General features: G+C 43.3%; 1 protein-coding gene across 1 annotated transcript; it reads left to right on the top strand.

Moving 5' to 3' along the window:
- The first annotated feature begins 773 nt into the window (after positions 1-773).
- Positions 774-27,360, top strand: c18h3orf33 (c18h3orf33 homolog (H. sapiens)). The gene is made up of 5 exons (XM_060924177.1): positions 774-883; positions 1,015-1,074; positions 5,410-5,563; positions 17,782-17,942; positions 26,331-27,360. Exons 1-5 carry the CDS (start codon positions 779-781, stop codon positions 26,601-26,603), a joined length of 753 nt encoding a protein of 250 aa, XP_060780160.1. The 5' UTR covers positions 774-778; the 3' UTR covers positions 26,604-27,360.

The following is a 27,360-nucleotide window of genomic DNA, read 5'->3' as shown; positions in this document are numbered from 1 at the left end:
CGGCCACGGGGCTCGAACCCAGGACCTTCTTGCTGTGAGGCGACAGCGCTAACCACTACACCACCGTGCCGCCACGTGAATAAATGTTAATGTTAAATGTTAATAATAAATGTTAAATGTTAATTTGATTAACGCGAGATTTCTAACATTTAATTAACATTAACGCGTTAGTAAAAGTTGCCATGTCTTTTACCTAACGTGGGCCTTACTGCAGGTCTATTTATACTAATTAACATATTCAGTGTGGAATAATTGAGGGAGGGGCGGCACGGTGGTGTAGTGGTTAGCGCTGTCGCCTCACAGCAAGAAGGTCCTGGGTTCGAGCCCCGTGGCCGGCGAGGGCCTTTCTGTGCGGAGTTTGCATGTTCTCCCCGTGTCCGCGTGGGTTTCCTCCGGGTGCTCCGGTTTCCCCCACAGTCCAAAGACATGCAGGTTAGGTTAACTGGTGACTCTAAATTGAGCGTAGGTGTGAATGTGAGTGTGAATGGTTGTCTGTGTCTATGTGTCAGCCCTGTGATGACCTGGCGACTTGTCCAGGGTGTACCCCGCCTTTCACCCGTAGTCAGCTGGGATAGGCTCCAGCTCGCCTGCGACCCTGTAGAACAGGATAAAGCGGCTAGAGATAATGAGATGAGATGATCTGGTCATCAGTCTCTCCATGGACCTGCATTGAAGTGAAACTAAAACGCGCTTCTTATTTTGGCCCAACTCACTTTCCGTACCCAAGGGGCGGGGCTTCTTCTACATATACTTCCGCTATTTTCATTTTGTAAACAACATGAGGGACTCATGCACTGAGCAAACAGGGAAAGATCAGAAACATTCTGTGAATTTTATCACCACGGTGTCAAAGTTTGCTGATGAAAATCTGACTCTTGTCCGGGTGAGAGCTTTCATTCAGAATTACATCAGCTTTAGGGCATGTCATTATTTATTTGCTATGTTTTTAATAAGATGTTTTGTTTGTTTTTCTGAAACTGAGCAAGGGAATAATGTTTTTTTTTTGTTCCACAGAACATCAGCACAGGACTCGCTTTAGCTGGTGTGATTATAATTGCAAGGAGCATCAGGCTGGTAAATAAAAATATATAAATATGTCCCAACTTTACGACTAAAATAAATGTTTGGTCATTTGTTTCAAATCATTACATTTACTTGAACTGGAAGATAAATTACAACTTTATACTCTATTTAGCTTTCAAATGCAATCTAGGAAACACGCTGAAATTCCAGCATTTGGCGGCACCTGCTGGTCAAATCCTGTAATTGCACGCATAAATCTCAAAACGTCTCATCTCATCTCATCTCATCTCATTATCTCCAGCCCAGGGGTTCCCAAACTTTTCCATGCCAAGGCCCCCCAAACAGCATTAGCTTCTGGCCGGGGACCCCTTTTGCAAACCCACAGACAATGCTACAAAATATGTAAAGAAACATCAACTTTTAGAATGTTTTCTCTTACTTTTATTCAATAGTCAATACATTTGTTTAGCATAAGAATATTATTAACTAACATGTTTTCAACACATATTTTCGCACTGAACAATAAACTGTATAACCTCCTGTAGTACCTGATTCGTCTCGTTATCCATCCTTTTTGCGACCAGTGCCTCGCGATGGAGCCTGCAGTGTGTGGCCACTACATGCGGGGCCTTCTGCTTAATGAGAGCGATCACTCCACTGATCTTCGCGGTCATTGCCGCGGCTCCGTCCGAACACACCCCCACACAACGGGTCCAGTCCAATCCGTTAGACTCGATGTAATCGTCCAAAACTTGAAAAATGTCTTTCTTTCAAGTGCTTTACAAAATAGTATTTCCTCCACAAATCTTTCCTGTGAAATAAATCTGATGTACACAAGCAGTTGGGCCTCATTGGATAAATCTGTGCTCTCATCCAGCTGAAGTGCGAAGTATTCGCTGGCTCTCACCTGCTCCAACAGCTGAGCAGATACGTCTTGAGCCATGTCACCAATCCGTCGGCTCACGGTGTTATCAGAGAGTGGGAAAGCATCGATTTTTTTTTTTGGCAGCATCCTCACCAAGCAATTCTCGGACAATGTCTTTGTTGGCTGGTAAAATCAAATCTTCTCCAATTGAGTGAGGTTTTTTAGCACGAGCAATGTGGTACAAGGCTAAAAATGATGCCTTCAGGGCCCACTCGGGGACAGTAGCTTGCTGGGTGAATGCAGCAGATTGCCTGACCAAATGCTCTTCTTTGCATCTGAAGAAATCTACTGTTTTTTCGGCATCTGTCGGATGTTTTTGTACCAAGTGACGCTGAAGTTTCGAAGGTTTTAAGCACTCGTTTGACAGGGTCTCCAGACAGAGGACGCATTTCGGGCAATCATGGCCATTTTTCTGTACGGCTGTAAAGCCATACTTAATGTATGCTGCCTCATATTTTCGGATTTTAGTTGGCCAGGACTTCTTAGTTTTTTTCGCAGCAGTGTCCTCCAGAGCAGGGCTGTTGATTTGTTCCTTCGGTCTCTTCTTCAAAAACCTGTCCATTTTGCGCTAGCAATACGCTAGCTTGAGGAGCAAAGCAGCTTGATAAATGGCGCAAACCGCAACGTCACAGGCAATCGGAGAGATGAGCATGGCAAACAACGTTTCGATATGATGTATTATTATTAATAATTATATTTTATAATAATGATTAAAAAACTAATTACAATATATTTAATAATTATTTTTAAAAAGTATATATTTTTTTGCAATTTTTTTGTTATCGTCCCTCCAACTTTCTGAGGCCCCCCTGGTGGCCCCCACTTTGAAAACCACTGCTCTAGCCACTTTATCCTGTCCTACAGGGTCGCAGGCAAGCTGGAGCCTATCCCAGCTGACTACGGGCGAAAGGCGGGGTACACCCTGGACAAGTCGCCAGGTCATCACAGGGCTGACACATAGACACGGACAACCATTCACACGGGGAGAACATGCAAACTCCGCACAGAAAGGCCCTCGCCGGCCACGGGGCTCGAACCCGGACCTTCTTGCTGTGAGGCGACAGCGCTAACCACTACACCACCGTGCCGCCCATCTCAAAATGTCTGAAAATTAATTAAAATTTTTAAATTTCATTTTTAGTGGTGTTTGTTTATAGCATGCATTTCTACAGTTTTTTTTTTTTGTGTGTGTATATATAGTGGTTTTGCGTAGTGGTTTTTTTGTTATGTTTTTATCTATTAGTTTTTGTTTAATAGTTGGTGTGATGCCAAATGACTTTTCCAGCCTTAAAGTGCATATCACGGGTAAATTCAGGAGCAAGATCAATGTAATTCTCCTATTTTATATTAAACTTTGGTCAAATATCTGTCACATTCTGCATTCTCTGCAATTTTTTCCCCTTGCGCAATATCAGAAAAATTCAGTTGAAATACTGCCATTTGAGGTGAATTGGTCCGCCTCTGAAAAAACTTGGCATTTGGATTTCCTGGCAAACATTGATTTTTGTGACGTCGCGTGTGGGACGCCTTCTTCTGAATCCTCCGTCAGCGCTGGTTTGTTTATGAGAAAACGACCTGGTGGTTTTCTGCAAATTTCTTCAACGTTATCGTGTAATTATTAAAATGGTTAACAGATGTATCGTAGGAGGGTGTACAGTAGCAACGCCAATCATGATGGGATTAGCACTCATCGTTTCCCAAAAGACCGGACAGTGAGAGAGAAATGGGAGCGCTTGGTGTACACAGGCTGTGCACTGAAACCGTGCAAAGCTCACGCAGCCTGCTGGCGCTTCCGCAGGTGACGTCACGAATCTGGCTCCAGACTCCCTTAGGATTTTTCCAGACGTGTTTTGTTGTTTTATTTTATTTTTTCTGCTGTAGACAGATGGCCTTGTGCAAAATTACCCTTCTGGATGAGTGTGTAAAGGGACGTACTTTCATATAAAAACAAAAAACACGAAATTGGTCCAAGATATGCACTTTAAAGCTAGACGGCCTTTTGATTTCATAAAATCGGTGAAATTTAGTTCCGTCTGAAATGTGGTTATTGTGATACATGTTTATTTCTGTAATATCTCACAAAATATCAGGCCATTCTGTGGCTGGGAAGTTATTTAATTTGAGGGGATTCAAGCAAATAATGTGCATGAAATCGCTCGCTTCTTCACGCAGTCAAGCAGACAGAGGAAGTCCGCGTGTGTGTGCGCATGCGCAGGTTTACCTTTGAGCGTGCACTGACAGTTCCATCATTCTGTCGCTAAACGAACAGCTGATCACACCGAGGTGCTCGCTGAGCGCTGATATTTATTAGTTTGGTCCTGCGTTTCCTTTCCTTCGTATATAACATAACATCTTTTCTTCTCGCTTTCTTTCCGTTACTGTAGTCGGCCTTTCACGTTTCACATTTCGCACACTCACGCCCTCGATTTTTCTCTCCTGTTTCAAATTTGTATCCCACAATGCCTTGCACAAACAGGGAAAGCCCACCACGTGATGTGATGCATGATGTAGTATCTTGTATTGCGTCATGGTGAAGCAGGAAAAAATAGCGAAGAATTTAGGGCCGCGTAGAGATAAATTCTTTAATTGTTCTATTAAAAAAAACAAATAAATTTGGAAGTCTGTGATTCAAATTCAGTAGCTTTGTCACTAAACAAAAATAATTGTGTGTCGGGGGAAAATTTTTTTATGACCTACACTTAAAATCTAAAAGGCAGTCTAGCTTTAATAAAGGTGTCGAAAGATTAATATCTAAATAAATAGAAACATTTTGTAGTTTGTTTGTGCTTTAAAACTATTCCGTTCTTGTTAAATTTTCCTTTCAATTTGTGTATGTTCTGATTTGTTTCTTTAAAGTATTATTAAATAAATGTTATTCTGATTTGTTCTCTGAAATGTTGATTGAATTGATTTGTGCTTTTAAAATATTTGTTTGTTCTGTTTGTGGTGTAAAAGTGTTAATATTCTTACTCCTGTAAATTACTACTAAAGTTAATTAATACTAAATATGTAAGTAAATGGCCGTGAATAACTTTTACAGTAAGCTAAATGATTGATATTACTTAATATTAATTAAATTGTAATAATACAGGGTGTCCAGAAAGTCAGGAACCAATGAGAGTAAATTTTATACCTAATTTTTGTATTTATTGTCCTCTACATAAGCTTGACACATTTTCTGAGCTGCTCTATCATGTTTTTGCGAACTTTGCTCAACGTATTCCCTTTGGTTCTGACTTTTCGTGCACTTGTAACTGTGGTAAAAGCTAACAAACGTCCTCCATCAGCTCTGCTTGCACAGATGATGGACCTCAAGCCCATTTAAGCAGGTTGGAATGTAAGTTATTGTCATGATGTAATTAAATATTAATGTTTTAATCACTCAGAGTGTATGATGCAAGAAATGAATGGAGTAGTAATGGTCATGTGTGCATGTGATCTTTTCCCTTTCTGCTCCTCAGATGACTAAATTCGGCTCTCCGTCTGAAATCCCGGCCCGCTTCATTGAGAGAAACGTCAGCATTCGAGGAAAAGTCAGAAGTGTAACAGAGAGGGGGCTAGAAGTGGAACATGTCCCGATACATGTCCCCTTATTGTCTCCTTTGCTGACTAAACGTAAGGACACACCCAGCCACCCCTCCTCCTCCACTCTCAGACCCCCTGTCACTAAACCCACCCCAAAAGGCCCAATTAAAACTGCAGAAACGTCACTTCCCAGCTGTCAGGAGGACCCGCCGTGTTCATCTGGACAGCTGGTACAATCAAAAATTAATCCGTGCTCCAAATCCCAGTGAATCTAACAGGCTTTGTGCAGAATGGTGTCTGGTTGAGGAATATTTCAAAATTCTCTCATCTCAGGATCCTAAATTCTGGAAGTCATGTCGAGTTGATGTAATTAACCACCTTCTGTAAGATTGGAACTTTCGAGCTGTGAGATTTTTAACTGTAAAATAATCGTAGGGTTATAATGAGGACTGTAGAAACCTGGTAATTAGTCAGAAAGTACAGTGTGTCGTGTTAGAAGGTCAGTGAATTTTTATAAATTTAATTCATTCTGCTTTTAGTAAAGTTTTTTTTTTTTTCTATATGAGTGTTGTTTGAACAAGTCAGCTCTGTGATTCAACTCTTAAGTGAACGGTGAGAACCAACTCTCACATATGAGCATATTCTTTTTTTCTTTTTTTTTGAGAATGCTTTTACTGTAATGGATTTATTTTAACACGTGTTTGACTTGGCTTTCTGCTTTGTCGTTGGCTCCCTGATTCATTTCCTTGATTCGACTCTCTGATTCATTTCCTTGATTCGACTCTCTGATTCATTTCCTTGATTCAGGCTCTCTGATTCATTTCCCCGATTCAGGCTCTCTGATTCAGGCTCTCTGATTCATTTCCCTGATTCACTTCCCTGGTTCAGGCTCCCTGATTCGGCTCTCTGATTCATTTCCTTGATTCGGCTCTCTGATTCATTTCCCTGATTCGGCTCTCTGATTCATTTCCCTGATTCGGCTCTCTGATTCATTTCCCTGATTCGGCTCTCTGATTCATTTCCCCGATTCGGCTCTCTGATTCATTTCCCCGATTCGGCTCTCTGATTCATTTCCCCGATTCAGGCTCTCGGATTCATTTCCCCGATTCAGGCTCTCGGATTCATTTCCCCGATTCAGGCTCTCGGATTCATTTCCCCGATTCAGGCTCTCGGATTCATTTCCCCGATTCAGGCTCTCGGATTCATTTCCCCGATTCAGGCTCTCGGATTCATTTCCCCGACTCAGGCTCTCGGATTCATTTCCCCGACTCAGGCTCTCGGATTCATTTCCCCGACTCAGGCTCTCGGATTCATTTCCCCGACTCAGGCTCTCGGATTCATTTCCCCGACTCAGGCTCTCGGATTCATTTCCCCGACTCAGGCTCTCGGATTCATTTCCCCGACTCAGGCTCTCGGATTCATTTCCCCGACTCAGGCTCTTGGATTCGGCTTTCTGATTCATTTCCCTGATTCATTTCCCCGATTCAGGCTCCCTGATTCGGCTCTCGGATTCATTTCCCCGACTCAGGCTCTCGGATTCATTTCCCCGACTCAGGCTCTCGGATTCGGCTTTCTGATTCATTTCCCCGATTCAGGCTCTCGGATTCGGCTTTCTGATTCATTTCCCCGATTCAGGCTCTCGGATTCGGCTTTCTGATTCATTTCCCCGATTCAGGCTCTCGGATTCATTTCCCTGATTCAGGCTCTCGGATTCGGCTTTCTGATTCATTTCCCTGACTCAGACTCTCTGATTCATTTCCCCAATTCATTTCCCCGGTTCAGGCTCTCGGATTCATTTCCCCGACTCAGGCTCTCGGATTCATTTCCCCGACTCAGGCTCTCGGATTCATTTCCCCGACTCAGGCTCTCGGATTCATTTCCCCGACTCAGGCTCTCGGATTCATTTCCCCGACTCAGGCTCTCGGATTCATTTCCCCGACTCAGGCTCTCGGATTCATTTCCCCGACTCAGGCTCTCGGATTCATTTCCCCGACTCAGGCTGTCGGATTCATTTCCCCGACTCAGGCTCCCTGATTCGGCTTTCTGATTCATTTCCCTGATTCATTTCCCCGATTCAGGCTCCCTGATTCGGCTCTCTGATTCATTTCCCTGATTCAGGCTCCCTGATTCGGCTCTCGGATTCATTTCCCTGATTCAGGCTCTGACTCGATTCCCTGATTCAGGCTCTCTGATTCATTTCCCCTATTAATTTCCCTGGTTCAGGCTCCCTGATTCGGCTCTCTGATTCATTTCCCTGATTCAGGCTCTCTGATTCGACTCTGATTCAGTTCCTTGATTCAGGCTCTCTGATTCATTTCCCTGATTCAGGCTCTCTGACTCGATTCTCTGATTCATTTTCCTGATTCAGGCTCTCTGATTCATTTCCCCGATTCAGGCTCCCTGATTTGGCTCTCTGATTCATTTCCCCGATTCAGGCTCTTGGATTCGGCTCTCGGATTCATTTCCCCGACTCAGGCTGTCGGATTCATTTCCCCGACTCAGGCTCCCTGATTCGGCTTTCTGATTCATTTCCCTGATTCATTTCCCCGATTCAGGCTCCCTGATTCGGCTCTCTGATTAATTTCCCTGATTCAGGCTCCCTGATTCGGCTCTCGGATTCATTTCCCTGATTCAAGCTCTCTGACTCGATTCCCTGATTCAGGCTCTCTGATTCATTTCCCCTATTAATTTCCCTGGTTCAGGCTCCCTGATTCGGCTCTCTGATTCATTTCCCTGATTCAGGCTCTCTGACTCGATTCTCTGATTCATTTCCCCGATTCAGGCTCCCTGATTTGGCTCTCTGATTCATTTCCCCGATTCAGGCTCTCTGATTCATTTCTCTGGTTCAGGCTCCCTGATTCGGCTCTCTGACTCAATTCCCTGATTCAGGCTCTCTGACTCGATTCCCTGATTCAGGCTCTCCGATTCATTTCCCCGGTTCAGGCTCCCTGATTCGGCTCTCTGATTCATTTCCCTGATTCAGGCTCCCTGATTCGGCTCTCAGATTCATTTCCCTGATTCAGGCTCTCTGATTCATTTCCCCTATTAATTTCCCTGGTTCAGGCTCCCTGATTCGGCTCTCTGATTCATTTCCCTGATTCAGTTCCTTGATTCAGGCTCTCTGAGTCATTTCCCTAATTCAGGCTCTCTGATTCGGTTCTCTGATTCATTTCCCTGATTCAGCTCTCTAACTTGCTTCTTTTAAGTGGACCGTGAACACTGACTCGCATATACGATCGTGAGTACATGCAATGTCATAACTGTAATGAATGTATTTCAGAATATTTCACTCGGCTATCTTTAGTCACCTCTTTGATCCGACTCTCACATGAGCATGCTTCTGTTTTTACTCTCATTCATTTATTTTTAACACCTGTTTGACTTCACTGTGTTTAGTCGGCTCTTTGATTCAGCTCTTCGAGTCGAGACTTTTTTTTTTTGACTCCCCCATCACTTGACGGCTACCAACCAGAGTGGGCGAAGGACCACATAATACTTCCTCCAAGGCATATGATGCCATATTCCAACTGCTGGTCAGGCAACATCAGGAGTGGCATAACACACTTGGAGGAAAACGCTCTCCGCCTGTGACCTCACAGATGCCCATAATTGGTTAGCATATCTGTAACAGACAGACAGACAGACAGACAGACAGACAGAGAGAGAGAGACAGTCTGCCACTCCTCCCTGACAGCATGGCCAGTTTTGCTTTGTTGGGTTCCTGGTAACAGATGGCGACTCCTCGGGATTTGAACTCTGATGATGGGATGAATGCTTTTCTGTTGCACCACTCAGGAGCCCTGAATTGGCTTTTATATGGGAACGGTCAGAGTTGACTCACATACATGAGCCCTAATGTCCTTGACATGGCTGTGTTTCGTGATAAAACAGTAGCGTACTCACCGTCAATACCAATATCTACACTATCTCCTGTTTATGCTTACTCATGCTAAAGCTAGTTCTTGCTATCCTCCAGAAAATACACTAATGCTCTGCACTAGTATCAAATTAGAGTGTGAAGATCTGAATTGTGAAGATCTGAATTGAAAACTTGTTCAATTTTGTAAATATGTTGGGAAACCCCCCCCAAAGTTATGAACATTTGAAAATCCATTGTTTTATAAAATGTCCGTTTCTGTTCGTTGCCCTGGTCACAAACCAGCAATTATTTTCCACTGGTTTAATTTTCCATTCCTGATGGAAAAAAAAAACTCAGTTAGAAATTAATAGACCAAAAAGACACAAATGAAGAGATTTAGAGTTCTGAGTCTCAGGGTAAGAATTACAGATAAAAGTTTCTTCTTGTAGATCACAATTCTGCACCTCAAAGGCTTAAAAGTAATCCATCACTGAAACTGGTCCATCTTTTGTGTTTAAACTTAAAGGTCATAGGCAACGGTCCGAGGTGAAACGTAGACTATCAGCTTTATTGTCTAGAAGAACGACCCAAAAAGCGAATTCAGTCTTCCTAGTGTCTAATTTGCAGCCTAAAATTGAATAAAACGGTTAAAATATACTGTTTTGCCCAGTTTCTGAAGGTTTGTTTACATCTCACTTATGTGCACTTTCACTGGACCGTCGTCGTGACGTCATTTAAGCCAAACAGACCGGGAGCAGCTCTGTGTTTACCTGCGACCCGAGCACACGTGTACGGACTTTGGTCGTGAGAGGTTGTGTAAAATGTCTGAAAGCGATTTTGAAGTAGGAACTCTCCAAATTGAATATCGAGAGGTGAAACCGTATATGTATGACCCTATGGCCGTTGCGAAGCAATCGGTGAACGTGGCTCACTGGTTTGACCGTGCGGCCTCGGAATCGGACAGCGACTCGGCCGACTCTGATCGCGGTGACCCCGGACCTCAACAAGACTCGCGCACAAACGATTTATCCTGGTAGTTATGATAAATTCCTACTTTCGTCGTAATACTAAATAAAGAGCCCTTTTGAAGAATAATTAAAGCGCCCTCCCTAGTGGATATAGGGAACGATTACTGGACAGTGCGCCGGTAGGCAACATCAGCCTGCCATCCGCAGCATTATACTATTTATAGCCGACTCTGAGCGAGGAAATATCCCTTTGTCTCATTTCCACAATACAGTACAGGATCCCTCAGGATTCTTGAATTGTCAATTACAAGCAAAAGTAAAAATGTTTACCTCCAATCTTCTCCTTTTTGCTTGAGCGTTGCTGCTCCGTTTCTTCTTTGACTGCTTGATTTTGTTTCACGCGTACAATCCACTCTCTCCGCCTCGTCTCCTCTTTCGGAAAAAGCCAACCCTCTCGCTCCGCCTCTTCTCCTCTCTCTGAAAAAGGTAAAACCTTCTTTTTGAACCGGTCCTGTTGTTACAGTTCACTGCACAACAATAAGGTATGGGGGTTTTTCTTTGGAAATTCCCGAATGTACGTCTGCACTCAAGCCGAACGGCAATGTAAGTAAACGGAAGTGGACTCAACTCAAGCGGTTTGTTTGTCTTAAATGACATCATGCGCCGAGTGGTCATGAAAATAGCCGAACAGAAATTCGGCACAGGCAGCACGGTGGTGTAGTGGTTAGCGCTGTCGCCTCACAGCAAGAAGGTCCTGGGTTCGAGCCCCGGGGCCGGCGAGGGCCTTTCTGTGTGGAGTTTGCATGTTCTCCCCGTGTCCGCGTGGGTTTCCTCCGGGTGCTCCGGTTTCCCCCACAGTCCAAAGACATGCAGGTTAGGTTAACTGGTGACTCTAAATTGAGCGTAGGTGTGAATGTGAGTGTGAATGGTTGTCTGTGTCTATGTGTCAGCCCTGTGATGACCTGGCGACTTGTCCAGGGTGTACCCCGCCTTTCGCCCGTAGTCAGCTGGGATAGGCTCCAGCTTGCCTGCGACCCTGTAGAACAGGATAAAGCGGCTACAGATAATGAGATGAGATGACAATACTTCTTGGAACCAGAAGAAAATTACAGAGGGTTTTTTAACATATAAAGTTTCAAATGTGCATAAAATTAAAACCGTTGCCTCTGAGCTTTTAAAGGAGAACTGAAGGCAAATTTTTTTTATCATTAAAATTCTATTTCTCATTTTATTAAATATCGGAATGTATTTCTGATCGCTATTTTGTCGCTGCTATAGCAAGTTCTGAGTGTTTGAAATACGCTCTGTAATATATCAGTCCATATGTCAAAGCAATGGCCGTAAACGAGATTCGCTGAGACCTGTGCGAGACATCGTAGGACGGAAGTAAAACGTACAGCGGAAATCAAACCCTGTGTCCGAAATCGCTCACTCGTTCACTACTCCCTATATAGGGAATCACTCTATAGAGGACTATACAGTGAGCTCATTGGTAAAATGAAAAAATGCTTTCGGACACTACTCCGTCGCGGTGGTATTTACGTCATTACTGTCGCACAATTAAAACGTGCCGGATCAGTCGGCTGGTGGGTTTCAAAATAATAAATACATGCGTGTGTTTGTGTGATAAATCCATATTATACTGAGCGCATTTCACACATTAATCAATACAAAGCACCTGCAGCTTTCAGTTCTTTTAAATCAAGGCTGAATCCTTTCTTCTTCGCCGCTGCCTTTTATTAAATCACATTTCAGACTTTTAATTAGATTTCTTTCAGCGCGACCGCAATGCATGATGGGATATACTGCTTTGGTTAGTGACCATCGCTGTACACTACTTTTCCTGATGCATTGTGGGATACTTTGAGTGCACTATATAGGGTGGAAATAATCCTCACTAAGGTTTCGGACGGCACTACAAAATGGCGTCCTCACTATATAGTGAGTAGGGAGCGATTTTGGACACAGGCGTCGTCAAAAGACGCACGCGCCGTCTTTCGAATGCTGATGTAATCAAGCCGGAAGTTTTGTTTGTTTTGATAGCAATCAGGAAAGTTTGAAAAAAGTCGGCAGTAATCGTCATTTAAATTTGTTTTTGTGCAATATTTCGTTTGGAAAACAGTTTTCAAAATGGCGGCGCTGACACCTGGCTGACACTTCTTCACATTTCGAAGTCTCGCACAAGTCTCGTGAAGATCGCGCGGATAAGCGACGCCTGCCGTGGACCAAACGAACTCAATTCAACACGGCTAAAAACCGAACAGGCCGACAAGTATAATATTTAACTGCAATTAGTTGCAATACGAGTCACGATATAAGGTTACTAAAACCGAAAACGTAACTGAATAACACGTTAAATAAGAAATAAAGCAAGTTTAAAAATGACTTCAGTTCCTCTTTAAAAGCCAGAGATTAGCGAGTATGTTCACTTTAAATTGGGGATACCAAGCCTGACTAATGATGGTAGTGCTCGAATGTGCTGTATATAAGAGGGTCAAACTTTTCCTAATTCTTTTCAAAACACTATCACTGATATGTATACACCTTCTCATTTTTTCTCCATGGGGAAAAAAAATTCAGAAAATCGTTGATTTTTTTTTTCGGAAGGATACAAAATTTTCCTCAGTGATCTGATCTTTCACCGAGACTAGGCAGTAAAGCATTCGGGCGATTTTATTGGAAAAACAAATCAACGTGAGAGATTCGATGACTAGGTGTGAATCATGAGGTTTTTTTTTTCAAGCTGATTGAACCAACAGTGAGCGAGCGAGCTGGAAGCAACAACAAAACACATGGACCACTGACGAGTATCACTAAAAAATCCAAGATGGCGGCGCCTGTGAATTTGGTGTACTGTATTACACAATGTTAAAAAAATGCTGAAAGTAAAAGCTCATCACAACGCCACACAAAATTAACCATATATTCCGTAAATGTTATTTATTTTTGAATCGACACTAGTTTTATGTAGATTAAAGGCTGAATGAAAATGTACTGTTCCTCCCATACAGACATATGGGAGGTTAATCAGCGCAGCGGCGTGCTGTTAAGCCTACTAATAGCTGTATTAGCCATAGCAGCGTAATCGTATTGATTCAGTTGATGAAACGCAGTCTGCGTAATTGCTAACTGTACTCTGTGAATGGAAATAAAACGCAATCACAAAAACATTTGATGAAACAAATGACATGCTGATTTATGGGTTTGAAAAGTAGCATTTGTACATTTGCAAGATTTATTGCGTAATGAAATCTCCCAGTCAAGCCATTAGCCCTCAGCAGAAAGCCTCGGAGTAATTCTGTTCCAGGATGGAGGTTTCGTCACCGTGGCTTTAAATGATTTAGGGTTGCACCGAATCCAAGATTCGGTTTCGGATTCGGCCGAATCTTGGCCTTTTTAAAGGGGTTCGGTTTCGGCCGAACCCTAGAGCGCCGACTGAACCGAATCCTACGTGCGGTGCACGTGCATGCGATTACGTCGTCAATGTTAAGGAGAAGATAGCCTCCATTGTAGCCTGGCAAGCCAGACTAAATGTGAATATTTAGTCTGGCCTCGCTCGTAGACATTTCCGAAGGGTGTGGGTGGAACAACCCGCTGTCTTTCAAACTGTCTCTGTGCGTATAGGCCAACGCTCTGACCAATCAGCGCAACAGTGACTGTGACGTAGTCAGAGTGACAGAAAGCAGTGGGGGAGACCTTGAAATAAATAATTTTTCAAAATGCGTATTAATGAATAAACAGTTTCTAGATATTAAGAAGTTTGGAGATAACGACCACAAGTTTGGAGTCTGTACCACATACTTAACATACACTCTTATTTATTTATTTATTTTTTTCAAGGGTTTGCTTAAACTGTTTTTGAGAGTTTTTATTTAGTGGTGTTTGGTGAAATAATTTCCCTTAAATTTAAAATAACGGGAAAATAAGAAACAATCAAAAAGTAATGTTTCAAAGCTGTTTATTAATTCTTCGTATTGCACAAACTAGCCCCATCCTTTTGGCTACGAGCGGAGCCAGCTGGTAGATCAGACTTTTGCCATAGCCGGTCGGCGAAACAGCGAAAACGTCCTTCTTGAAAAGGAATGAGCGGAGAGCCTCTTCCTGCTCATGTTTCAACGAAAACTCCAAGTCTAATTCTTCTAAAACTGATTCCAAAGCGGAGTCAAACGCGCGCTGTTCACTAGCGGTAGCCATCTTTCCTGTTGTGCTTTCTCCAGCATCGCGCAGCTTTGTCGTCACTCCTGCAAAAGCCCGCCCAAAGAATCCAAACAAAAACCTTGCGTTGTGATTGGCGGGCACGATTTGATGCCCGGGGTGTGTTGTTGATATGGTGCGAGGCTAGACCCACTCGCAGGCAAAAAATATTTTTGGCTGCTAGGCGGGTGGGTCTAGTTTACTAGGCTACCTCCATTGTGCTTGCAGTCGAAATCGAAAATGGAAGCAGTGAGCCGAAAGAGTGTTGTGTGGCCGTACTTTCAAGTGAAAGAGGGAGATTCAAGTCGCGCAACATGCACACTTTGCAGTACAGAGTTGTCTCGTGGTGGGAAATATGCTAAACAGTACACAACATCTCCGCTGTTAAAACATCTTCGCTCAAAGCATCCGACGGAGGACGAGTTGCGGATGGCCGAATCTAACGTCAGCGAGGCTTCGGGTACCGCAACCGCACAGTCACGGATAAAAAGTGGGACTCAGACCACCATTACCAACGCGAGCTATAGAACTCGGTTGTTAATAAAATAGCCTATGTGGAGACATCTCATCTCATTATCTCTAGCCGCTTTATCCTTCTACAGGGTCGCAGGCGAGCTGGAGCCTATCCCAGCTGACTACGGGCGAAAGGCGGGGTCCACCCTGGACAAGTCGCCAGGTCATCACAGGGCTGACACATAGACACAGACAACCATTCACACTCACATTCACACCTACGCTCAATTTAGAGTCACCAGTTAACCTAACCTGCATGTCTTTGGACTGTGGGGGAAACCGGAGCACCCGGAGGAAACCCACGCGGACACGGGGAGAACATGCAAACTCCACACAGAAAGGCCCTCGCCGGCCACGGGGCTCAAACCCAGGACCTTCTTGCTGTGAGGCGACAGCGCTAACCACTACACCACCGTGCCGCCCGCTCTTTTTATTTGTTCTTTATAATGGACAGTACAGTGGTGCTTGAAAGTTTGTGAACCCTTTAGAATTTTCTATATTTCTGCATAAATATGACCTAAAACATCATCAGATTTTCACACAAGTCCTAAAAGTAGATAAAGAGAACCCATTTAAACAAATGAGACAAAAATATTATACTTGGTCATTTATTTATTGAGGAAAATGATCCAATATTACAGATCTGTGAGTGGCAAAAGTATGTGAGCCTTTGCTTTCAGTATCTGGTGTGACCCCCTTGTGCAGCAATAACTGCAACTAAACGTTTGCGGTAACTGTTGATCAGTCCTGCACACCGGCTTGGAGGAATTTTAGCCCGTTCCTCCGTACAGAACAGCTTCAACTCTGGGATGTTGGTGGGTTTCCTCACATGAACTGCTCGCTTCAGGTCCTTCCACAACATTTCCATTGGATTAAGGTCAGGACTTTGACTTGGCCGTTCCAAAACATTCACTTTATTCTTCTTTAACCATTCTTTGGTAGAACGACTTGTGTGCTTAGGGTCGTTGTCTTGCTGCATGACCCACCTTCTCTTGAGATTCAGTTCATGGACAGATGTCCTGACATTTTCCTTTAGAATTCGCTGGTATCATTCAGAATTCATTGTTCCATCAATGATGGCAAGCCGTCCTGGCCCAGATGCAGCAAAACAGGCCCAAACCATGATACTACCACCACCATGTTTCACAGATGGGATAAGGTTCTTATGCTGGAATACAGTGTTTTCCTTTCTCCAAACATAATGCTTCTCATTTCAACCAAAATTTCCATTTTGGTCTCATCTGTCCACAAAACATTTTTCCAATAGCCTTCTGACTTGTCCACGTGATCTTTAGCAAACTGCAGACAAGCAGCAATGTTCTTTTTGGAGAGCAGTGGCTTTCTCCTCGGAACCCTGCCATGCACACCATTGTTGTTCAGTGTTCTCCTGATGGTGGACTCATGAACATTAACATTATCCAATGTGAGAGAGGCCTTCAGTTGCTTAGAAGTTACCCTGGGGTCCCTTGTGACCTCACTGACTATTACACGCCTTGCTCTTGGAGTGATCTTTGTTGGTCGACCACTCCTGGGGAGGGTAACAATGGTCTTGAATTTCCTCCATTTGTACACAATCTGTCTGACTGTGGATTGGTGGAGTCCAAACTCTTTAGAGATGGTTTTGTAACCTTTTCCAGCCTGATGAGCATCAATAATAATTTTTCTGAGGTCCTCAGAAATCTCCTTTGTTCGTGCCATGATACACTTCCACAAACATGTGTTCTGAAGATCAGACTTTGATAGATCCCTGTTCTTTAAATAAAACAGGGTGCCCACTCACACCTGATTGTCATCCCATTGATTGAAAACACCTGACTCTAATTTCACCTTCAAATTAACTGCTAATCCTAGAGGTTCACATACTTTTGGCCACTCACAGATATGTAATATTGGATAATTTTCCTCAATAAATAAATGACCAAGTATAATATTTTTGTCTCATTTGTTTAACTGGGTTCTCTTTATCTACTTTTAGGACTTGTGTGAAAATCTGATGATGTTTTAGGTCATATTTATGCAGAAATATAGAAAATTCTAAAGGGTTCACAAACTTTCAAGCACCACTGTATACTAAAGCCTGTACACTGAATGACTTTAAGCTGAAAATTTCAGTGGTGTTCTCGAAGTGTGACTATTCAAATTCAAAATAGTGGCAGAAGTTATTGCCTATGTTTTTACAGTTTAAAATAAAATAATAAAATATTCCTTCTGGATAAAGTATCTCTATCTTACTATTAAGAAAAGGAAATGTGCAATGTTTTTCACTGCATTATAATGTACGAGCTAATGTTCGGAGTAGGATTCAGGATTCGGTTTCGGATTCGGCCGAATCTTAAGCAGTGGATTCGGTATTCGGCAGAACCTTAAAAATCAGGATTCGGTACATCCCTAAAATGATTTAAATTGGCTTCGCTTCGATTTTATTGCCAGCTGAAGTGAAGAAAAACAGATTCTGCCTTTTATTCCGTTCTGACTTTGGATATTTATTCCATATTACTCTTTCTTGTCCATACAAGTTTTCCTCACTTGTACACAAACATCTTCCAGTTTCTCAACACAGACACTTTCTCCACATCGCACCACATTTTATCACGCATCAGCGTAACGTGATCCTCAGTAACGTCCACAGAGACCTTTGGAAGACGGACTGAGTTCAAAGTTTAGGTCGCTTGACTTTTCCCATCGTAAACCACTTTGAAGTGCACTCTTGTTGTAACAGGTATTAAAGGTGTCACTAGATAACCGGCCCGGTGTCCTGTTTCCCTCACCGCCAGGTCAGGTCGCGACCCCGTTGCGTGTCTGTTTGGCCGGGGTGGATTTGACCCCACAGGGCCGTGAGTGGCTCGCTGAGACTCTGAGGAGAGATGAGATGGTGTGGCTACGACTGATCAGCCAACGAGACGAGAACCTACACTGCCTGGTGTCACTCAGCGGGGTACGTCTGAGACCGGATATGCATTGCTGCTGCACGTCATACCATGAAACAGTTGTTTTTTGGTGCACAGATACACTTGGCGCATAACAGACTTTTAAATAAATGCATTAACACACACGTTTTTGCGAAACGTGAACATACAACCCCGATTCCAAAAAAGTTGGGACAAAGTACAAATTGTAAATAAAAACGGAATGCAATGATATGGAAGTTTCAAAATTCCATATTTTATTCAGAATAGAACATAGATGACATATCAAATGTTTAAACTGAGAAAATGTATCATTTAAAGAGAAAAATTAGGTGATTTTAAATTTCATGACAACACATCTCAAAAAAGTTGGGACAAGGCCATGTTTCCCACTGTGAGACATCCCCTTTTCTCTTTACAACAGTCTGTAAACGTCTGGGGACTGAGGAGACAAGTTGCTCAAGTTTAGGGATAGGAATGTTAACCCATTCTTGTCTAATGTAGGATTCTAGTTGCTCAACTGTCTTAGGTCTTTTTTGTCGTATCTTCCGTTTTATGATGCGCCAAATGTTTTCTATGGGTGAAAGATCTGGACTGCAGGCTGGCCAGTTCAGTACCCAGACCCTTCTTCTACACAGCCATGATGCTGTAATTGATGCAGTATGTGGTTTGGCATTGTCATGTTGGAAAATGCAAGGTCTTCCCTGAAAGAGACGTCGTCTGGATGGGAGCATATGTTGCTCTAGAACCTGGATATACCTTTCAGCATTGATGGTGTCTTTCCAGATGTGTAAGCTGCCCATGCCACACGCACTAATGCAGCCCCATACCATCAGAGATGCAGGCTTCTGAACTGAGCGCTGATAACAACTCGGGTCGTCCTTCTCCTCTTTAGTCCGAATGACATGGCGTCCCTGACTTCCATAAAGAACTTCAAATTTTGATTCGTCTGACCACAGAACAGTTTTCCACTTTGCCACAGTCCATTTTAAATGAGCCTTGGCCCAGAGAAGACGTCTGCGCTTCTGGATCATGTTTAGATACGGCGGCTTCTTTGAACTATAGAGTTTAGCTGGCAACGGCGGATGGCACGGTGAATTGTGTTCACAGATAATGTTCTCTGGAAATATTCCTGAGCCCATTTTGTGATTTCCAATACAGAAGCATGCCTGTATGTGATGCAGTGCCGTCTAAGGGCCCGAAGATCACGGGCACCCAGTATGGTTTTCCGGCCTTGACCCTTACGCACAGAGATTCTTCCAGAGTCTCTGAATCTTTTGATGATATTATGCACTTTAGATGATGTGTTCAAACTCTTTGCAATTTTACACTGTCGAACTCCTTTCTGATATTGCTCCACTATTTGTCGGCGCAGAATTAGGGGGATTGGTGATCCTCTTCCCATCTTTACTTCTGAGAGCCGCTGCCACTCCAAGATGCTCTTTTTATACCCAGTCATGTTAATGACCTATTGCCAGTTGACCTAATGAGTTGCAATTTGGTCCTCCATCTGTTCCTTTTTTGTACCTTTAACTTTTCCAGCCTCTTATTGCCCCTGTCCCAACTTTTTTGAGATGTGTTGCTGTCATGAAATTTCAAATGAGCCAATATTTGGCATGAAATTTCAAAATGTCTCACTTTCGACATTTGATATGTTGTCTATGTTCTATTGTGAATACAATATCAGTTTTTGAGATTTGTAAATTATTGCATTCCATTTTTATTTACAATTTGTACTTTGTCCCAACTTTTTTGGAATCGGGGTTGTATAACATGCCTTTTGGATTGTCAAGTGCGATAAAGAGAGAAAGAAACCACCAGTCTGGAGGGAAAAAAAACCAACCAAAAAAGCCAGCCAGCTTTTTGATTAGATTTAAAAAAAAAAAATTTTTTTAGACAATAAGTCCCTCTGGGTTTTGAGACACACCGCTTTAAATTCTGTCAGTTCAAAAAATGCAGCGTCGTCTTACCGTATTTTGATCAGATTCTTTCCAGTGAAAGAAAATAACATCATTGTTTTTACATCTTCATTCACTAACTGAACCTATTTTGAACGTTTCTCCTTTTCCGACAGTGCAGATGAGGTTATTGTGCACATTTCCACTCCTCATGAGATACAACCAATTAAAAAAGAGAAATCACCACTGTGGAAGGCCCTGCTCACACTCCAACTCGCGATGGGTTTAATTTGCGAATACTTGACGGTGAAAAATTGTTCGCATCGCCACCAATCGTGTGATGCACGGTGAGCGTTCTCCAAGCTTCACGAGTTATTTTTTTGGTCAAGTTTATTTGTATCGCGCTTTTAACAACAGACATTGTCGCAAAGTAGCTTTACGGAAAATTAAAGACTTTTAAACATGAGCTAATCCCTAATTTATCCCGAATGAGCAAGCCCGTGGCGAGGAAAAACTCCCTCAGACGACACGGGGACGAAACCTCGAAAGGAACCAGACTCAAAGGGAACCCATCCTCGTTTGGGTGATTAACAGATAGCGTGATTATAAATAACTCGATTCTATAACGGTGTCCTCTAGAGTCACAAAGTATAACTGTGTAACCAGGAAATTCATTATAGTTTTAACATGAAGTCAGTTTCGTTGAAGTTATAAACTGTTCATTGATGGAGACTTGAGTGCGAAACTGTTCAAGACAACTGCAGTCCTAAAGCTAGCAAGTTAACTGAAGTCCTCAGCTCTAAAAGCATTACTGTAAGTGTCCAGAGCGTCTTCCAAGTGCGACTTTCGACTGTCTCTATGGGGCTGTCCTCGACAGGAGCGATGTGATGAGACTCCAACCAGACAGCGTTTCCTTCTCGTGAATGGCCAAAAACTTCTTGAAAAATTTCAGTGCACGCACTGAAATTTGGCGGCGATGTTTGTTTGCTTTTGTCGGCCAACTAAGCAGTGACTACTCGCAGATGAATTTGGGGATGTTTCCTGAAGCTCGGGGAATGTTCGTCGAGCCTTTTGAGATGTATTTGTCTCAAACCCATATCCCCAATGCTCGTGGGAGGCTTATCAACAAAGCAGCAAGGCGTAGCTTAACCTTCGCCAAGACTTAAAGGGGACCTGAAGTCATTTTTAGGGTGTATTCAGACCAGGATAGTTCGATAGTGCACTTGCTTTGGTCCGAACCAAATTTTTTTTTATTTTTTTTATTTTTTCATTTTGGTTCGGTTCGCTTTCACACTGTACATTTTAGTAAGCGGACCAAAATCTGTCAACAAAGCCACGCGCCCTGAGGTCGTTCAGCTATTGGTTAGAGACGACACGCGCACAAAGCGCTGTTCTGGGGAGCGCGTGAACCCCTTCTCCTTCATTTTCTCACTGAATACAGCAAACACGTCGGCATTTTTGTGTGTTCTCTCCAAAAGCTCAGATATGTGGACATCTGCCCATATATCCACAAGGGTACGCGTTTCTTCCTCGGCCCAAGTTTGCCCCCTACTCATTTTTTGTACTCTGTAGTCTAGCCTACCACTGGTCTGAATGACTGAACGACTGTTGTAAGGTTCCCTTGACAACCGAAACAGTGTTTGCACTTTGCGGTGGAGTGTCAAGACTCTGTTTCCCATAATGCTCGACAAACGACAGAAGCTCCCGAGGTACAAAAAAGCAAAACTGTCGGATTAGGTCCGGTCTGCTTTCACACCTCCAAAAGATCCGCACCAGGGTTCCTTTAGTCTGGACCGAGTCCGACCTTGCAGCTCGGTCTCGGTCTGCTTGTTTGGTCCGGACCAGAGTTCGGTGGTTTATATTCAGACCAACCCAAAAGGTCCGGACCAAGGGAAATTTGGTTTGTTTGTTCGTTTGGTCCGGACCAAACAACGTAGGTGTGAATACGCCCTAAAACTTGCTTTATTTCTTAATTAACGTGTTATTCAATTATGTTTTCAGTTTTATTGACCTGATATTGTATGGAATCAATTTTGTGCCAAAATGTTCATACAATACTTTTGAAATATCAAACAAAAATGATAAATCAAAATTTAAAAAAAAAAAGTAAATTTTTTTTAGACTGGCAAATAAATTATTCGTGTAATCGTACAAAATATCAGTCTATTACTCTTCAGAAACCTTTTATTTTTGTTCCGCGTCTTTCTCAGTTTTGTTTGACGTAATTTATTTTGGTTGCGATTCCAGCTTTCTCGTTTGTGCTCCCTGACTTTTTGCTTGCAGTTTTGGCACAAACTTCACATGTGGGTGGGCTGTCCAGGAATGCATTCCCATTGGCTAACTTGTGTTTGACTGACAGCTACGCTTAGCCATTCCCCCGGAGGCTGTTGCGGCCATTTCCTACTCGGATTCTGGCGGACTGTTTGACGAGTGACCGATCCATTGACGGTAAACAAGGATCGAGTGTAAGTGTGGGACAAAGTTGCAGTAGTGCACATTATGCAGGTGTTTCGTGGCAAGTCAAATGTTAGCCTTAGCTCCACTACCCAATATATTAGCTGTCTTGCTAACGTTAAACACGCCTGCATAATGTGCACTACTGCAACACATACAACACATTTGTCCCGCACTTACACTTTGTTGAATTAATTCAATATCATAGTCGCCACTGAAGTCCACTCGATCCTTGTTTACCGTCAATGGATCGGTCACTCACCAAACAGTCCGCCAGAATCCGAGTAGGAAATGGCCGCAACAGCCTCCGGGGAATGGCTGAGTGTATCTGTCAGTCAAACACAAGTTAGCCAATGGGAATGCATTCCTGGACAGCCCACCCACACGTGAAGTTTGTGCCAAAACTGCAAGCAAAAAGTCAGGGAGCGCAAACGAGAAAGCTGGAATCGCAACCAAAATAAATTACGTCAAGCAAAACTGAGAAAGAGGCGGCATGGTGGTGTAGTGGTTAGCACTGTCGCCTCACAGCAAGAAGGTCCGGGTTCGAGCCCCGTGGCCAGCGAGGGCCTTTCTGTGCGGAGTTTGCATGTTCTCCCCGTGTCCGCGTGGGTTTCCTCCGGGTGCTCCGGTTTCCCCCACAGTCCAAAGACATGCAGGTTAGGTTAACTGGTGACTCTAAATTGAGCGTAGGTGTGAATGTGAGTGTGAATGGTTGTCTGTGTCTATGTGTCAGCCCTGTGATGACCTGGCGACTTGTCCAGGGTGTACCCCGCCTTTCGCCCGTAGTCAGCTGGGATAGGCTCCAGCTTGCCTGCGACCCTGCAGAACAGGATAAAGCGGCTACAGATAATGAGAATGAGAGAATATTGTGACTCGTATTGGCATTATATTACACTTATCAGCCTTTTCGGTTTTTAGCCATGTTGAACGTAGTACATTTGGTCCATGGCAGGCGTCACTTATCCTTGCGATCTTCACAAGACTTGTGCGAGACTTCAAAAATGAAGCGTCAGCGCCGCCATTTTGAAAACCATTTACACAGCAGCCAGATCGCCATATCATTCCAATTTAGATTAGATTAATTTCGAGATTTGCCAACTTCATCAGTAATTGAGATTATTCCATATGGCTTCAAACCAATGTGGAGTCGAGAAGAGTTGGAAAGACGACAGGATAAGGACGAGTCCGTCGCGCTGGTATTTACGTCATTACTGTCACACAATTGAAATGTGCCAGATCAGGCGGCTGGTGGGTTTTCAAAATAATAAATACATGCAGACTTCTGCTACAACTCGGAGCTGTGTCACATTCAGAAGTTCGCCGATGACACAGCCATCATGGGGTGTATCAGGGATGACAGAGAAGAGGAGTCGAGGAGCCTGGTGAGGGACTTTGCCGTTTGGTGCAACAGGAACCATCTGCAGCTCAATACCTCGAAGACCAAGGAGCTGGTCATTGACTTTGGGAGGTCCAGACCAAGGTCACGACCAGTTCTGATCGAGGGAGTCGAGGTGGAGGCTGTGGATTCCTACAAGTATCTCGGGCTGTGGCTGGACAGCAAGCTGGACTGGACTTGCAACACCAACCACTTGTACAGGAAGGGACAGAGCAGGCTATACTTCCTGAGGAGGCTGCGGTCCTTTAACATCTGCAGGAAACTCCTGTGGCTGTTCTATCAGTCTGTGGTCACCAGTGTCCTGTTTTACACCGTGGTGTGCTGGAGGGGCAGCACATCCAAGAAGGACACATCCAGGCTGGACAAACTGATCAGGCGGGCCGGCTCTGTGGTCGGCATGAAGCTGGACTCTCTGGTGACGGTGGCAGAGAAGAGGACTATGGACAAACTACTGAACATCATGGATGATGTCAGTCACCCTCTGCACACCGTCATCAGCAACCAGAGGAGCCTGTTCAGTGACAGAATGCGCCTTCCCAAGTGCAGGACGAACAGACTCAAAAACTCCTTCATCCCTCACGCCATCAGACTGTACAACTCCTCTCTGGGGGGGAGGAGGGGTAACAGGAAGACAGAGGACGGGAAGGAGCAGTAGCCTAGCCTAACAATAAACAATACCGGACAATGTGCAATATAATGTGCAATACCTCTCCTACTAGGCTTTTTTCCCCCCATATCATCATCATCTTTTTTTTTTTTTATATTTGTATATGTAAATACTTAATTTAATTTATCTAGAAGTTTTCTCTATTTTCTATTCTCTGTTTATCCTGTAATGATGCTGCTGGAATTTTAATTTCCCTGAGGGAACCCTCCCAAAGGGATCAATAAAGTTCTATCTAATCTAATGTATTTTTGTGATAAATACATATTATACTGAGTGCATTACCCACACAATCCTCACTCAGGTTTCGGATAGCACTACAAAATGGCGTCCACACTACATAGTGCAAAGCAATGGCTGTAAGCGAGATTCGCTGAGACTTGTACGAGACATCGTAGGACGGAAGTAAAACGTACAGCGGAAATCAAAGTGACCAACATCTGCCAACGTTGTCAAAAGATGCGCGCGTCCTCCTTTGAATGCTGACGTAATCAAGCCGGAAGTTTTCCGTGTCCGAGCGATTTCGCTCGGACCTTTGAGCGTGCACTGACGGTTCCATCATTCTGTCGCTAAACGAACAGCTGATCACACCGAGGTGCTCGCTGAGCGCTGATATTTATTAGTTTGATCCTGCATTTCCTTTCCTTCGTATATAACATAACGTCTTTTCTTCTCGCTTTCTTTCCGTTACTGTAGTCGGTCTTTCACGTTTCATTCGCACACTCGCGCCCTCCAGTTTTCTCTCCTGTTTCAAATTTGTATCCCACAATGCCTTGTGTGAACAGGGAAAGCCCAGCATGTCATGGTGCATGAAGTAATAGCTTGTATTGGGTCATGGTGAAGCAGGAAAAAATCTCATCTCATCTCTAGCTGATTTATCCTGTTCTACAGGGTCGCAGGCGAGCTGGAGCCTATCCCAGCTGACTACGGGCGAAAGGCAGGGTACACCCTGGACAAGTCGCCAGGTCATCACAGGGCTGACACATAGACACAGACAACCATTCACACTCACATTCACACCTACGCTCAATTTAGAGTCACCAGTTAACCTAACCTGCATGTCTTTGGACTGTGGGGGAAACCGGAGCACCCGGAGGAAACCCACGCGGACACGGGGAGAACATGCAAACTCCGCATAGAAAGGCCCTCGCCGGCCACGGGGCTCAAACCCGGACCTTCTTGCTGTGAGGCGACAGCGCTAACCACTACACCACCGTGCCGCCCTAAATTAATTGATCTGTTTAAAAAATAAAATAAAATAAAATTGGAGGTCTGTGATTTGAATTCAGTAGTTTTCGGTCCACTAAACAAAAATAATTGAGTGTCGGGGAAAATTCTTTTTACGACCTACACTTGGAAAATCTGAAAGGCCGTCTAGCTTTAAATAAAACACCGAAATGCTGAGATGTTTGAGACTTCTCTGAAGACTGAGAGGCCCTGACGGTTCCCCTCTGGTTCTCAATACCTGTAAAATAAAGAGAAGCAATGAATAAGTACTCTATACTTAGTTTTTATCCACTTTGTATATATTTAAGACTGCAGTGCAGACTGCTGATGACGAAGAAATGTCAAAACGATGACTGAAAGAGGTTAAAGAGCTCTGAAGTCACACACTAATGGTTCATTGGTTTGCAGGGTGCCGTTATTTTTATTTTATTTATTTTTGTTCTCAAATTTGGCTTGTGTGATTTTGTTGTAATTTGATTTGTTTTAGAAATTTTTTTTCGTCATTTAATGTAAAATTTTGCACTAAAAACAGCTCGGCGCAGTATTTCTTTGGAGCTTTTTTTTTTTTTTTAACATTAGGCTTTGGTTATAAATTGTAACAAATAAAAAAAAAATTACGATCTTCTAGATTACGTCTTTTTGATGCATCAGACTTTTTTGGAGGTTGTTTCTTTCTTGTCGTTGATGCACATTAATGACAAGACAGTGACGTTTCCATGAAGTAAAAACCCTCCGTGATGTTGTTTTAGCTTGAACACCCGTCTTCGTCTCCCTGCAGGGTTTTCTCTTTAAAACATCCATAAATGAACAGATCCTGCTCCTGGGTCTGGGCAGGACGGCGCCTCTCCACGGCCTCGACCCTCACTCTCGTCTCTACTGGAGACTCCATGCACGACTGCTGAAGTGTGAGCTCAGGGCTGAGAAGAAGGGCCAGGGCCTCTGGAAACGGGAGAGTCTGAGAGAAAAGGTCACACAAGCCATCAGCAATAACACCGTGATCACAGCCATGAAGAGAATCGTAAAGTGGGTGTTAAGGATGAAGGACCAGTGAAGAAGAGGTGGTGGATTCCTGAGATGGACATGCTGAGTGAAACAATGTGGATAATAAATGTGTATTTTGGTGTGTTCTGGAGGAAATGAATATTGAAGCGCTTGCATTTAGCACAATTTGTGTCCAATTTGTTTTGTTTCTTTTCCCAACGTTGGATGTAAATATCTTCATCGACCAAACTTTACAAAAATATTTCTGCCTGATTCACAAAAATTCTGAATTTTCTGTGTATATTCAGCAATCAGTCTGCAATGACCAAGCACATTCACGACACATATTTAACCATGTCGCAAACCTATAAAAGGCAAAGCTCACAGCTGAAAATGGCAAAATTGTGACTAAATGTTGAAACAGTGCCTCCTAAGCATGAAGTAGTAAATTTTCGAGTAATGTCAAGTTTATTTTTATAGTGCTTTTAACAACAGACATTGTCGCAAAGCAGCTTTACAGAAATTTAAAGACTTTAAACATGAGCTACAACCCCGATTCCAAAAAAGTTGGGACAAAGTACAAATTGTAAATAAAAATGGAATGCAACAATTTACAAATCTCAAAAACTGATATTGTATTCACAATAGAACATAGACAACATATCAAATGTCGAAAGTGAGACATTTTGAAATTTCATGCCAAATATTGGCTCATTTGAAATTTCATGACAGCAACACATCTCAGAAAAGTTGGGACGGGGCAATAAGAGGCTGGAAAAGTTAAAGGTACAAAAAAGGAACAGCTGGAGGACCAAATTGCAACTCAT

Source organism: Neoarius graeffei, chromosome 6, assembly GCF_027579695.1.
Source record: "Neoarius graeffei isolate fNeoGra1 chromosome 6, fNeoGra1.pri, whole genome shotgun sequence".
In the NCBI taxonomy this organism is placed as follows: domain Eukaryota; kingdom Metazoa; phylum Chordata; class Actinopteri; order Siluriformes; family Ariidae; genus Neoarius; species Neoarius graeffei.
Note: the sequence above shows the minus strand (reverse complement) of the source record. Positions and strands in the feature narration are given on the sequence as shown.